Source organism: Pongo abelii, chromosome 15, assembly GCF_028885655.2.
Source record: "Pongo abelii isolate AG06213 chromosome 15, NHGRI_mPonAbe1-v2.0_pri, whole genome shotgun sequence".
NCBI classification, from domain to species: domain Eukaryota; kingdom Metazoa; phylum Chordata; class Mammalia; order Primates; family Hominidae; genus Pongo; species Pongo abelii.
In genome coordinates this window covers 58,576,679-58,592,229 of record NC_072000.2, presented here as the reverse complement: position 1 = coordinate 58,592,229, position 15,551 = coordinate 58,576,679, and the positions used below count along the sequence as shown (strand labels likewise).

Sequence of the window (15,551 nt, the reverse complement as noted above, 5' to 3'; positions counted from 1 at the left end):
GAAATCAACACCATAAGTAAAGTGTTAGCCTCAAAAGGAGATATAATACATCTCTTCTCTTCAGGAAGAGAAAAAAAATGTCTACCGATTTTGAACATCTAAGCAAAGAAATGACAGTAGAACCAATCTTACATGGGGCTTACTATGGAGGTCACAAGTGTAAGCACTTTACACATATTCATGGGTGTAATCCTCTCAACTGCCTGTGGGCAGGTTCTATTATCATCACTTTATAGATAAGGAAACTGAGGCAGAGTGAGGTTAAGTAACTTCTCCAAGGTGACTAGCCATTAAGTGACAGAGCTGGAATAAAAATCAAGTTATCTGACTTCAGGGTCCATCATAACCTCCACACCATACTACATCTTGAAGGTTCTTTACTGAGGGTGATATAATAGTAGTGGGATACAGAAGTTGAAAAAAGTAGGAGAGGTCTGAAATAACTATTTGGGAGTTCAGTAGGGAGTCCATTAAACTAAAGAATTGTTGAGAAGCATTGAAGGCCTGGTGCAGTTAAACTATATGGCTTTGCAATGGACTCCATTAAGTTGGGAAGAAAGGGTCACCGAAAGAGGAGGTGGCTATTCACCCGTCAAGTCTGCTTAGATGTTGCCCTGGTTCCAAAAGCTCCTACTTTTGAAAAATAGCATCTACATAAAGCAAATATTTTATCTAATAATCCATTGAAATAAATTTATAGTTGTTCTCACAAAATGTCACTACTCACATCTACTGACAAATTCTGACACAAGCCCCTAGGAATCAGTGTACTTGTTTTTACTTGACAACCTACCAAATCCTTCATATTTACAATTACTTCAGCTGCAACAAGAACTAAAGGCAAGTCATCTTTAAGTTATGAAAACGATGGATAAATAGATAAAACAAAATGTGGCATTCACATCCAGTGGAATATTATTCAGCCTTAAAAGGAATGAAATTCTGATGTAAGCTGACATGGATGAATGTTTAAGAAATGGTAAGTTTATTTTTTTATTTTTATTTTTTTTTAAATCAATTTTATTTTATTTTTTTCTTTTATTATTATTATTATTATTATTATTATTATACTTTAGGTTTTATGGTACATGTGCGCAATGTGCAGGTAAGTTACATATGTATACATGTGCCATGCTGGTGCGCTGCACCCACCAACTCGTCATCTAGCATTAGGTATATCTCCCAATGCTATCCCTCCCCCCTCCCCCCACCCCACAACAGTCCCCGAAGTGTGATGTTCCCCTTCCTGTGTCCATGTGTTCTCATTGTTCAATTCCCACCTATGAGTGAGAATATGCGGTGTTTGGTTTTTTGTTCTTGCGATAGTTTACTGAGAATGATGATTTCCAATTTCATCCATGTCCCTACAAAGGACATGAACTCATCATTTTTTATGGCTGCATAGTATTCCATGGTGTATATGTGCCACATTTTCTTAATCCAGTCTATCATTGTTGGACATTTGGGTTGGTTCCAAGTCTTTGCTATTGTGAATAATGCCGCAATAAACATACGTGTGCATGTGTCTTTATAGCAGCATGATTTATAGTCCTTTGGGTATATACCCAGTAATGGGATGGCTGGGTCAAATGGAATTTCTAGTTCTAGATCCCTGAGGAATCGCCACACTGACTTCCACAAGGGTTGAACTAGTTTACAGTCCCACCAACAGTGTAAAAGTGTTCCTATTTCTCCACATCCTCTCCAGCACCTGTTGTTTCCTGACTTTTTAATGATTGCCATTCTAACTGGTGTGAGATGGTATCTCATTGTGGTTTTGATTTGCATTTCTCTGATGGCCAGTGATGGTGAGCATTTTTTCATGTGTTTTTTGGCTGCATAAATGTCTTCTTTTGAGAAGTGTCTGTTCATGTCCTTCGCCCACTTTTTGATGGGGTTGTTTGTTTTTTTCTTGTAAATTTGTTGGAGTTCATTGTAGATTCTGGATATTAGCCCTTTGTCAGATGAGTAGGTTGCGAAAATTTTCTCCCATTTTGTAGGTTGCTTGTTCACTCTGATGGTAGTTTCTTTTGCTGTGCAGAAGCTCTTGAGTTTAATTAGATCCCATTTGTCAATTTTGGCTTTTGTTGCCATTGCTTTTGGTGTTTTAGACATGAAGTCCTTGCCCATGCCTATGTCCTGAATGGTAATGCCTAGGTTTTCTTCTAGGGTTTTTATGGTTTTAGGTCTAACGTTTAAGTCTTTAATCCATCTTGAATTGATTTTTGTATAAGGTGTAAGGAAGGGATCCAGTTTCAGCTTTCTACATATGGCTAGCCAGTTTTCCCAGCACCATTTATTAAATAGGGAATCCTTTCTCCATTTCTTGTTTTTGTCAGGTTTACAGACAAGCAAATGCTGAGAGATTTTGTCACCACCAGGCCTGCCCTAAAAGAGCTCCTGAAGGAAGCGCTAAACATGGAAAGGCACAACCGGTACCTGCCACTGCAAAATCATACCGAAATGTAAAGACCATCGAGACTAGGAAGAGACTGCATCAACTAACGAGCAAAATATCCAGCTAACATCATAATGACAGGATCAAATTCACACATAACAATATTAACTTTAAATGTAAATGGACTAAATGCTCCAATTAAAAGACACAGACTGGCAAATTGGATAAAGACTCAAGACCCATCAGTGTGCTGTATTCAGGAAACCCATCTCACGTGCAGAGACACACATAGGCTCAAAATAAAAGGATGGAGGAAGATCTACCAAGCAAATGGAAAACAAAAAAAGGCAGGGGTTGCAATCCTAGTCTCTGATAAAACAGACTTTAAACCAACAAAGATCAAAAGAGACAAAGAAGGCCATTACATAATGGTAAAGGGATTAATTCAACAAGAAGAGCTAACTATCCTAAATATATATGCACCCAATACAGGAGCACCCAGATTCATAAAGCAAGTCCTGAGTGACCTACAAAGAGACTTAGACTCCCACACATTAATAATGGGAGACTTTAACACCCCACTGTCAACATTAGACAGATCAACGAGACAGAAAGTCAACAAGGATACCCAGGAATTGAACTCAGCTCTGCACCAAGCGGACCTAATAGACATCTACAGAACTCTCCACCCCAAATCAACAGAATATACATTTTTTTCAGCACCACACCACACCTATTCCAAAATTGACCATATACTTGGAAGTAAAGCTCTCCTCAATAAATGTAAAAGAACAGAAATTGTAACAAACTGTCTCTCAGATCACAGTGCAATCAAGCTAGAACTCAGGATTAAGAATCTCACTCAAAACTGCTCAACTACGTGGAAACTGAACAACCTGCTCCTGAATGACTACTGGGTACATAACGAAATGAAGGCAGAAATAAAGATGTTCTTTGAAACCAACGAGAACCAAGACACAACATACCAGAATCTCTGGGATGCATTCAAAGCAGTGTGTAGAGGCAAATTTATAGCACTAAATGCCCACAAGAGAAAGCAGGAAAGATCCAAAATTGACACCCTAACATCACAATTAAAAGAACTAGAAAAGCAAGAGCAAACACATTCAAAAGCTAGCAGAAGGCAAGAAATAACTAAAATCAGAGCAGAACTGAAGGAAATAGAGACACAAAAAACCCTTCAAAAAATAAATGAATCCAGGAGCTGGTTTTTTGAAAGGATCAACAAAATTGATAGACCGCTAGCAAGATTAATAAAGAAAAAAAGAGAGAAGAATCAAATAGATGCAATAAAAAATGATAAAGGGGATATCACCACCGATCCCACAGAAATACAAACTACCATCAGAGAATATTACAAACACCTCTATGCAAATAAACTAGAAAATCTAGAAGAAATGGATAAATTCCTCAACACATACACCCTCCCAAGACTAAACCAGGAAGAAGTTGAATCTCTGAATAGACCAAAAACAGGAGCTGAAATTGTGGCAATAATCAATAGCTTACCAACCAAAAAAAGTCCAGGACCAGATGGGTTCACAGCCGAATTCTACCAGAGGTACAAGGAGGAGCTGGTACCATTCCTTCTGAAACTATTCCAATCAATAGAAAAAGAGGGAATCCTCCCTAAATCATTTTATGAGGCCAGCATCATCCTGATACCAAAGCCTGGCAGAGACACAACAAAAAAAGAGAATTTTAGACCAATATCCTTGATGAACATTGATGCAAAAATCCTCAATAAAATACTGGCAAACAGAATCCAGCAGCACATCAAAAAGCTTATCCACCATGATCAAGTGGGCTTCATCCCTGGGATGCAAGGCTGGTTCAATATACGCAAATCAATAAATGTAATCCAGCATATAAACAGAACGAAAGACAAAAACCACATGATTATCTCAATAGATGCAGAAAAGGCCTTTGACAAAATTCAACAACCCTTCATGCTAAAAACTCTCAATAAATTAGGAATTGATGGGACGTATCTCAAAATAATAAGAGCTATTTATGACAAACCCACAGCCAATATCATACTGAATGGGCAAAAACTGGAAGCATTCCCTTTGAAAACTGGCACAAGACAGGGATGCCCTCTCTCACCACTTCTATTCAACATAGTGTTGGAAGTTCTGGCCAGGGCAATTAGGCAGGAGAAGGAAATCAAGGGTATTCAATTAGGAAAAGAGGAAGTCAAATTGTCCCTGTTTGCAGATGACATGATAGTATATCTAGAAAACCCCATTGTCTCAGCCCAAAATCTCCTTAAGCTGATAAGCAACTTCAGCAAAGTCTCAGGATACAAAATCAATGTGCAAAAATCACAAGCATTCTTATACATCAATAACAGACAAACAGAGAGCCAAATCATGAGTGAACTCCCATTCACAATTGCTTCAAAGAGAATAAAATACCTAGGAATCCAACTTACAAGGGATGTGAAAGACCTCTTCAAGGAGAACTACAAACCACTGCTCAAGGAAATAAAAGAGGATACAAACAAATGGAAGAACATTCCATGCTCATGGGTAGGAAGAATCAATATCATGAAAATGGCCATCCTTCCCAAGGTAATTTACAGATTCAATGCCATCCCCATCAAGCTACCAATGACTTTCTTCACAGAATTGGAAAAAACTACTTTAAAGTTCATATGGAACCAAAAAAGAGCCCGCATCGCCAAGTCAATCCTAAGCCAAAAGAAATGGTAAGTTTAGACAGACACAAAAGGATATTGTATGATTCCACTTACATGAAGTACCTAGAATAGTCAAATTTATAGGGACAGAAAATAGAATGGTGGTTGCCAGAGGCTGGCGGGAGGGAGAATGGGTAGTTATTGTTTAATGGGTATGGGGTTTCAGTTTGGGATGATGAAAAATTCTGGAGATGGATACTGGTGAATGTTGCAAAACAATGTGAATGTAATTAATGTCAACTAATTTTACACTTAAAAATGGTTAAAATGGTAAGTTTTATATATGTATATTTTACTACAAATGAAGTTATGAAACATGGAATAAGAATGCAGCCTTGGTGGAGTCTACTTCTGATGAGAAACCCACTATGTGTCTAGGACAGTTAAGGTACAAAGAGATCTATAGAGAGGCAGCGGAGCTAGGATGGAGTCTGAATATTCCCCCAATTTACATGACAAAGAGAGTTTTCAAGATTGTTATACTGCTAGTTAAGGGCAGCAGGGACTGCAGCTTTGGACTATCCTGCTTCCAGTGGCAGGGTTGGAACAGAGTCTTAGGAACTTCGGGGCAGGGCAGGGGGGCGGCAAGTAGGGGGGTTCTAATTAGCCATCAATGCTCTTTTTATGCTCAAATATCTGACATCAGGAGTCTTGCCTGATTCTTTGTAGCCCAGACTCTCAACAAGTATCTGGCTCCTAGAAGGTATTTATTACATAGCTAGTGAATGTAGATGAAAGTTTGATTTGGTTTATATAATGGAGAATAGATAATGTCTTCTTCAGAGTGCTATACCTGGTTGGAATGGAATTATATAAAAATACAGATACAAAGGTAAGGCATTATTCTTAATACAAACAGGACAAAAAGAGGCTTGAAAAATCTCCCTGAAGGTCACAGTTTATTTGCCATGATCTGCTTTCTTGGTGAGTTATGATAATTCTCACTGAAAACATGGAAAGCTCTGATTTACCTTTTTCTTTTAGTTATCTTGGAAAGAGAAAAGGGTGGGGTCTTTCTGCCTACCAAGTTTCTCAATTCTTACAAAGACAGAACAATGGATGAACAAAGTAATTTACTATTCAGAAGGATACGGGGTTTATTTGGAATAAAAATACACTAGAAAAAAATAGTTATTTGTTTCTTTTAGTGACTTTTCTAGCTCTATAACCTCCACCTCCCACCTCGGTTCTGGATGGATTTGCTGTGCAGGCAGAAATCTAAGGTAAGGCATTAAAGGTCTCACAGATCTTCCCTGGTAGATCACATTCTGCTAATCTAATCACACTTGACTATCAATTTAATAAATTTAATTATCCAAAAAATCTTATTATCCAAATTTTATATATCTGCCTCCTATAGATGAGTATCATTTTATAATACACTGAGAACAGTCAAGAATTATATCTTGTATTTATGATGTAAGAACCTATATTTAAAAACTATGACCTGTATTTATGTAACTATAATAAGGGACATTAGAAACCAAACAGATGGATATTTATAAAAACTGTTATTTCAAGAAAAGATTTAAAGAAGCTCATTCCAACTCCTTTGTATAAACTAGGGAACACACAATTACTTTAAGTAGAATTAAGTTTTTTCTTAATTGCACTCCAGATTACATCAAAGGTAAAATATTTAGCGATCTTAAGACTTTAACCTCCTCAAATTTTCAATGGATTGCCTTTCAGAATGATTTTTCTAATTAACATGAGAGGAAATCTAGCTAACAAAAGGCCAAACTCTTAGATTCTTTTCAAGAGTTGAATGAATTTTTATGTATCAACACAGGTGGATTCCAATATTCATTCACTAAGCAGAAAGGAATAATTAATTTTTATCATCCAAGTACCATACAAATAGGAAGTTAAAATAGAATTTTCATTGATGGTCAGTACAATAGATTCCATGTTATGATGAATTCCAAGATCATCAATTTCTGCATGTTTAGTAGAAAGTGTACTTTTCAGTGTTACAATGTCTTCAAAGAGTCTTCAGTTTGTCTTTATCTTGCTCTTTTTGACTGCAAAGTGCAAAAGATTCCTGAACAAACTGCCTGCACATTGGGCACTGCTGAAAATACTTCACACAGCCATCACACAGGCATGTGTGTCTGCATGGTAAGAGCACCCAGTTCACAGTCCCATTCTGGCAAACAACACAGTCCTTGCTGTTCTCTTCCGATGGCTCAACTTCACTTTCAGAGAGTCCCACCTTTTCCAACAAACTTCTGTCTGTGTTTTTTTCTTCTGAAGAGGAATTGTTGGAGGGAGTGAAATTATTTGCAGACATGAAAAGTTGCTGAAAATCAAAGAAATAAATTTAAAGATTATTATAAATAACAATTACTCTTTAAAACTGGGGGTCATAAGAAGCGGCTCAAAATTTATGAGCTAGCAAATTCAATTGCAAAGAATAGTTAGTTATCTTCTATAATTATTAACTGAAAAATATAATCATCTTTTCATAAATGGCCATTCTTTGAAACTCTGTAAACAAAAGAGACAGAGATAAGACTACAGAGTACGACTTACCTTAAGATCATGAAATTGACCTTGAGCCAAGAGTAAATATTGATACAATATTCTGCAGGATAGTTTATAAGTCCTATCAGGAATATGAATCACTGACACCATGGAAATCTAAAATAAAAATTGAACACTGGTCAGTACTTAAAATATATTATTTCACAAATATGTGAAAAATGCTTTTCAACTGCTTCTAGACACTGTCTTCTGCCAAAAAAAAAAAAAAGAAAAATCCTTCTCAAAAATAAAAGGCTGATAAATTAGAAAATTTACGTCAATCTGATTAAATCAAAATCACTGCAGAGGAATCAGTTACTGACATATTTTTGGCAGAGTTATTTTAATTGTACTCAAATTTACAAATTTAATGTGATCACAATGGACAAAGGAATCTTTGAGAGGACTGAAGAAGGAAATGGAGAGGAATTAAAATCAGTATTAAACAGTCTTTTAAGAAGCTTGGACGTAAAGGGACCAGAGAAAACACTTTTGCTTAGAGAGCTACATGCATTGACTCTAAAATTCTCATATAGAAAAATGAACACAAAAGAACAGCTAGAAAAATACTGAAAAGAGAGAGCTATGAGGGCGACTAGCCCCATCAGATAATAAAACAGACTACAAAGCCTTTAAAATTAAAGCAGTATGGTACTGGCACATGAATAGACAGATGGATGAAACAGGATAAACAGTCCAGAAACAGACCTAACTATGTACAAAAATATAATAAAGGTGTGATGTCAAATCACCAAAGAGTTTTTTTTTAATAAACAGTATTGGGACAATTGGATAGCTATTGGAAAAATATATAATTAGATGCATTCCTCATAGTGTACATAAGAATAAACTCCAGACACATAAGAGATCTAAATGTAAAAAATAAAACTGTACAAGTACTAGAAGAAAATCAACAAATTCCATTTTAGTCTCAGTGTAAGGAAAGACATTAACTACAACTCAAAGCCCAGAGGAAATACACTTGACTATATAAGAATTAAAAATATACATGATAAAAAGCACCATAAACAAAGTCAAAACACATGACAAACTAGAATAAATATTCACAAGGTGTGTCACAAATTAAAGGTGAATATTCCTAATTTATGAAGAACTTTTAAAAACTGAAGAAAAATGGCCAAAATCCTGTAGAAAAATGGGCAAAAGACATAAAGGGACAATTCAGAAAAAGATATAAACATGAGCCTTGACCATATTAAAAGATGTTTAATTAAAATTAACACTGCACCATTGTTCACTCATCAAAGTAACAAAAATCCAAAAGCTTGTCAATACACTCTGTGGAAATACACTCTCATATATTGTTGGTGGAAATGTTTTTTTCCAAAAAGGTACAATTCCAATGGCAATATCTAACAAAACAACATGCATTTACACTTCAACCATACAATTCCAACAATATTAAGATATGTATATATGAATTATTCAGCATAAGATTATTTGTTACTGCAGAATACTGGAAACTACCTGAATGTCCAAGCACAGGAGACTGGCAGAATAACTATGGAATATGCACAGCATACACACAGTGCAGTGCTATGCAGCTATTAAAAAAAAAAAGTGAAGACAATCTCTGCAAACTGGTGTGCAGTGATTTCCAGGAGATTTTCTGAAATGAAAAAAAGCAAAGTACAAACCAGCATACGTAGCATAGAGTATGTGCTATCTTTTGTGTAAGAAAAAAGAGAAAATAAAAAACAGGGAGGAAAAATCGGAAAACAACAACTATCTCTAAGGACTGGGGTGTGTGGGAATGGCGTGGAAGGGATATGGAAGAAAACAACATGAGTATATTTCTTTATATGGTTTTCTGACTTTTGAGAGAACTAATCCAAGTAATCTGTGGGTACAGTTTGACTACAAACCCTCAGTCTTGGCAGGAAGCAGGGAAATGGCAGTTTGAGCATCAAAATAATTAAATTCAGCCATGAATTATAAAACACTGGGGGGAAATTCATGAGGCCATAGAGACAACAGATAAGCAAACAAACAAATGCGAGAGACAGGAAGTCTCTTGCTTATAGAATGCCAAGAACTGACTGGAGGGCTGCAGTTGGAAAATAATTATTTTGCAACCATCACCGTAAAGATGAAATCTGGCAAGAATCATCAATGGATGTTAAATCTAGGACAAAAAAATTTTTTTAATAAACAGCAGGATATTTACATGATCTTACAGTGCCTCCTCACAGACCAACGGGTAGAAAAAAACAGAAGAGTGGAGAAATTAGTTAACACCTTGACTAAGAGATCAAAATTAACACGACCAATTAGAGAAAAGAACATTGCATGCTTCTAGAGGTGGCACTCTGAAAAGGACACATCACCTGGGCAGCTCACTGGCTACAGATGTAAAACTTTGATCTGATCATAAGAAAAATCAGACAAACAAAATGAGAATGTTTTAATTTACAAAAAGGGTGTGTGTGTGTGTGTATGCATGTGACTATACCCTTCAAAAATGCTCATGTCATAAAAGACAGAGTATGGAAATGTTCCAGGCTAAAGGAAGCTAAAGATCCATGACAAATACAAAATCTGGCTCTAGACTAGAACCTGAACTGCAGAAGAAAATTGGTTGTGAATTGGATAAAATACTGTATCAATGTTAAATTTATAAAGCAGATGACTATATTGTGGTTATATAAGAAAGCATCCTTATTTTTAGGAAATACACACTGAAGCATTTAGGGGTAAAGAATCATCACGTATGCAACTTATTCTCAAATCGCTGATTTAAAATATATATACGATCATATATATGTGTATGTATAAACATATGGGTAGGCTGGGTGTGGTGGCTCACGCCTGTAATCTCAGCCCTTTGGGAGATCACGGTGGGAGGACTGCTTGAGCTCAGGAGTTTGAGACCAGCCAGGGCAACACAGTAAGACCCTGTCTTTACAAAAAAAATTTTTTTAAATTTAGCCTGGCACAGTGGTACATTCCTGTTGTCCCGGTTACTCAGGAGGCTGAGGCAGGAGGATCACTTGAGCTCAGGAAGTTGAGGCTGCAGTGAGCCATGACTGTGCCACTATATTCCAGCCTGGTGATAGAGCAAGACCCTATCTCAATCAATCAATCAATCAATACATACATACATAAATGGGCGAACAATAATGCAAAGGACAGAAATGTTAACAATAGGAGATCCAGGTACAGGGTATACGGGTACTTTTTTACTTTTTTATTTTTGCAACTTTTTGAAATTATGCACAAATAAAAAGTTTTAAAACTCTATTAGTTGCAAAAACACAATATTCTTTACAAGTTTATAAAGATTTATTAATTTAGTAATGGCACCAGAGGATTTTAATACTAAATCAAAATGATGGGGTTAGTAGAAAATAGTAGTTATCACTTCATACTAACAATTTTGTCGTCTGGGAGCAGTGGCTCACACCTGTAACCCCAGCACTTTGGGAGTCCGAAGTGGGTCGATCATGAGGTCAGGAGCTCAAGACCAACCTGGCCAACATGGTGAAACCCCATCTCTACTAAAAATACAAAAATTAGCTGGGTGTGGTGGCGCTTGCCTGTAGTCCCAGCTACTCAGGAGGCTGAGGCAGGAGAATTGCTTAAACCCGGGAAGCAGAGGTTGCAGTGAGCTGAGATTGCACCACTGCACTCCAGCCTGGGCGACAGAGCGAGATTCTGTCTCAAAAAACAAAAAAACAAAAAAAAAACAATTTTGTCATTTGATTTAATATTAAAAGTCTCTGAAGCTATTATCATACTAGTTATATATGTAGTTGTAGGTAAATATTTGATATGGAAAAAATGTTCGAATATACTATTAAGTGAAAGCCGGTCACAAAATAGTACAAAATGTATAATTTTATCCTGTTTTTTTAAAATTACATATATAAAGATTTGGAAAGATACAGAAAAATACTCACAGTGATTATTTTTGGATGATAGAATACAGATTATTATACTTCTCTCCTTTTGGCTTATCTACACTTTCTAAATTTTTTTCCTGCCACAAATGTATTATTTGAATAATACCGAAAAAAAGCCAATGTAATTAAGTAAAAATGAAAACATTTTAAAGTCAAAATTTTGTAGTAACAATTCCTGCTTTCCTTTTTTTAACCTAAAACAACAAAGTGGTTCCTAACTGTACTACCTAAATATAATTCTTTGCTGTCAAAATAAAAATGATATTTTATTAGTAAGTTTTTAAAAAAATATATAGTCCCTGACGCGCAGATAAAATACTGAAAAAACACATATGAAAAAGAAATAGGAAATGGTCCATTTGCTTTTAAAATTATAAAAACAGAGAACATTAATACAAAATACACTAATAAATATATTTGAGTGCCAATATTACCCCCAATCTGAGAAATAAGACAAGAGAAGCAAGGATTAACAGGAAAAAAGGAGGCAGCCCAGAGATGAGAATAAAAGACATTCAAAAGGACCCAGACACAGAGACATATACAAAGCACCAGAGAAGATGGCTGTTAACCCTTGGGAGACACTCAGGCTTCCCTATGGGAACAAGCCTCCCACAACTACAGCTGGGCCACACAGTCTTCATCCAGTGTGATCAGAGACCTGAGAGCAAACTCTTCTCTGGCCTACAAGGCCATTGACCCGAAAACACACACACAAAAATGGTTAAAATGGTAAACTTTATATATAAAATATATATATTTTACCACACAGATACACAATCACTCCCTGTTTGGACAGGGGAAAAAAGTCAGAAAAAAAAAAAAGACCCGAGCACCTAGACAGCACTATCAGTGAAGGGAAAAGGAATGCAGTGGGGAAGCTGGGAGAGAAAATGACTGTGATCTGATCCTTTTGTGTTGAACCAAAGGAAAAAGGAGAACAGAACCCAAGAAACTTAGAAGAGATGGGGCAGACAGTGGGGGCAGAAGGGCTTCCTTGCCCAAGTACACAGGGTCAAGAACAAAGAAGCTAGAAATACGAGACACCAATTTAACAGGCTTTATTTATCTCTAACTGAAACGGAGAGAAAGCAGGGAGGAAGCCAGAAGGCCTCTCATGCACGCTAAGGTGCATGCGATGTATAGCTAAGGTGTTTCGCTGTCAAGTTCTATGAGGCTCATTAACATTGACTAGTATCACTTTTTTTTTTTTTTACTTATCAAACCTTTATTGAACCCCTATTGTATCCTAGGCACTGTACTAGGTTCTGGAAATACACTACTGCTGTTATGACTTTTGTATTTTGTATTTTTATTGTATATATTTAAGGTGTACAACAGGATGTTTTGATATATATATACCTAGTGAAATGTTTACTATTATAATGCAAATTAATATATGCATTATCTTACATAGTTACTTCCATTTTGCATGTGGCAAGGGCACCAAAAATCCCAAAAGCAATACCATATTAACTATAGTCCTTATGCTGTACATTAGATCTCTAGACCTGTTCATTTTATATATCTGTAACTTTGTTTCTAGTGACCTATATATCCCCATTTCCTTCCCCTCTGCTCCCCATGACTTGGAAAAAATAAGCTCACCTCAGCTCAATGGAACTTCAGTTTGAAAATATTAAAAACCAAAAACCTAGATGTTTAACTGCAAATGAGGAAGAAGGGTCTAGATTTCCCAAAGAGTTTGTACCTTCCAAAGCTCAATGTACACTTGTTGCAGGAAGATATTCCTGCTAAAAAAAAATAAACTCAAAAAACAAAAACAAACAAACAAACACAAAAAGCTCAGAGTCAAGCCCTTGTTCCATCTCTTACTGCCTGAATGACTGGGATTTTTCTTGACTCTGTTTCAGTCTGTGAAAGGTGAATATTTGCCCTATCCTAAGAAACCAGGTTGTTGGAAGAAAAAAATAAGTTAATGTTTGTGAACACACTTTGCATATTACCAAGTATCACAAAACAATGTTACCATATGTTTATTAATGAATAATCTATATTAAATACTTCAGAAAAGTAGTCAATTGTGTGTAAGGACATTTTTACCATGATATAATTTCATCAAAAGTTTATTTCATGTCTAAGTTTCTATTATACTCAGATGATTGTCAAAGTTTCAGTCCTCTTAGATCTCTAAGATACTTTTAACTTCCTAATAGGAATCAACTACCAGACTGAAAAAATAATTAGCACATAATGAGGAAAGCAGATTACTATAATTACTGAAAATACAGGGACCAGACATATAAGATATAGGTGCAGCAGGGACCTTGATGGAAACAAGGTGACTGCAAGCAGGCAAAAAAACAGTGGATACTATCTTAAAATTGAGCACTTTAGATCATTATTGTGCTTATTTATTCAGTGCTAAACATGTTCAGAATAAACATGCTTCCCAACAGACTGTTTCTATACAGCAAATATGAGAGAATACAGAATGATGAAATTAACTTAATTCAACCATTATATATCTTTTATTTCCCAAATAAAGTCATATTACTGTGATCCATAAGGCAAAAAATGAGTCATACTCTGAAGGTACTGTTACATATATAAAAACCAAATAGGTGTATACAGCCAAATAGGTGTTAATGATGAAATTAACTTAATTCAACCATTATATATCTTTTATTTTCCAAATAAAGTCGTATTACTGTGATCCATAAGGCAAAAAATGAGTCATAATCTGAAGGTACTGTTACACATATAAAAACCAAATAGGTATATAGTTTCTAGGCCAAATGCACATCCTCAGAAATTAAAATAAAACTTTTTCTATTTATCAAATAATGAAGAACCACCATTCAAATCACTTAGAGGTAATGCTTTCAAATTTTTCAATTACTTACAATATCATAAATTTCCCGGTCATCCTCATCAGCTAAGGTCAATAGCGCTACCAATGGATAGCGAGATCTGGGTACTGTACCAAAGTCTTCAATTTTTGTATCTCTTGGCAACTGGCAATATATTTCTTCTTTGCTATCCTTTTTAATACTTTTTGAAAACGTAAAGGTAAATTGCCACTACAACCATAAGAACAAAAATATACCAAAAATGATCAATAAGTTAGCAACACTTTATCCATAAGAAGTCTAATTTTCAGTGCTAATGGGTATATCAGATAAAAGGATACAAATACTGTTCCTGATAGAGATATTCACTATACAGAGCATCTTCTAATGCTTGGGGAGTGCTTATTCTGAAGCAATAAACGTGCTTCTGCAGAGCTTCATATAATTTTTGAACACTGCACCCCCAGTAGCATGTAAGGAGGCTATCTTCAAGGCAATCTGTTGTCAAGGTTATGCCAGCTGTAAAAATCAAAGGAGAAAGAATGAAAGTGATTTAATGCAACTTCTAATACAATCATACAGGATGAGTAACAAAAGTTTCCTTCTGGATGCTGGCCAGGATGATGGCAGTTAAAAGAACTTGTTAAAGGGTATGCCCCCTATAAATGAAGGAACTGGCCTCTATAACAAGATATAAAAGCTCAATGTCTACACATTTTTTGAGAGCTATCAAAAAACTATTTCTTACTATTTATCTATTTAGGCTTAGAAACTGTCAACTTAATTTTCTTTTTTGGTGACTCTAAGACATTTCTCATCTAGATTTTTAAAACTAAAATACATTTCACTATTGATAACCTACCACTCTCATAGTGTATATGATCCTAATGACAAGAAACAGTGCAGCAGAATAGAGCTGTCCTCTAAAGTGGATATGTACAACCTATATGGTCCACAACATGATCACTGTTGTAAGAAAAATATTAAAAAGAAATTGAGCTTTACTAACATTAATATATACATTGACAACATTAACATACAGGCTTGTCACAGACTTAATGTCCCATGTAATATGCAAAATATCCTGAGGAATAGAGTGGGGATTCCAAAACATAAAGAGTTTAATAGTGGTATCTTAATTCAGTTGTTCACTTTCAACTTAAGAAGAT

General features: G+C 35.7%; 1 protein-coding gene across 3 annotated transcripts in view; it reads right to left on the bottom strand.

The window, feature by feature from the left end:
* Window positions 1-6,002: 6,002 nt before the first annotated feature.
* Window positions 6,003-15,551, bottom strand: part of CGRRF1 (cell growth regulator with ring finger domain 1) — a 28,980-nt gene continuing 19,431 nt past the window's right edge. For all 3 annotated transcript variants that reach the window (XM_002824756.5, XM_054530103.2, XM_054530104.2), the window contains 4 exons: window positions 14,724-14,901; window positions 14,437-14,584; window positions 7,656-7,763; window positions 6,003-7,422 (listed from right to left, as the gene is read on the bottom strand). In XM_002824756.5, the coding sequence (XP_002824802.1) occupies window positions 7,105-7,422; window positions 7,656-7,763; window positions 14,437-14,584; window positions 14,724-14,901 (752 nt within the window). In that variant the 3' untranslated portion in view covers window positions 6,003-7,104. The remainder of the gene's footprint in view (window positions 7,423-7,655; window positions 7,764-14,436; window positions 14,585-14,723; window positions 14,902-15,551) is intronic.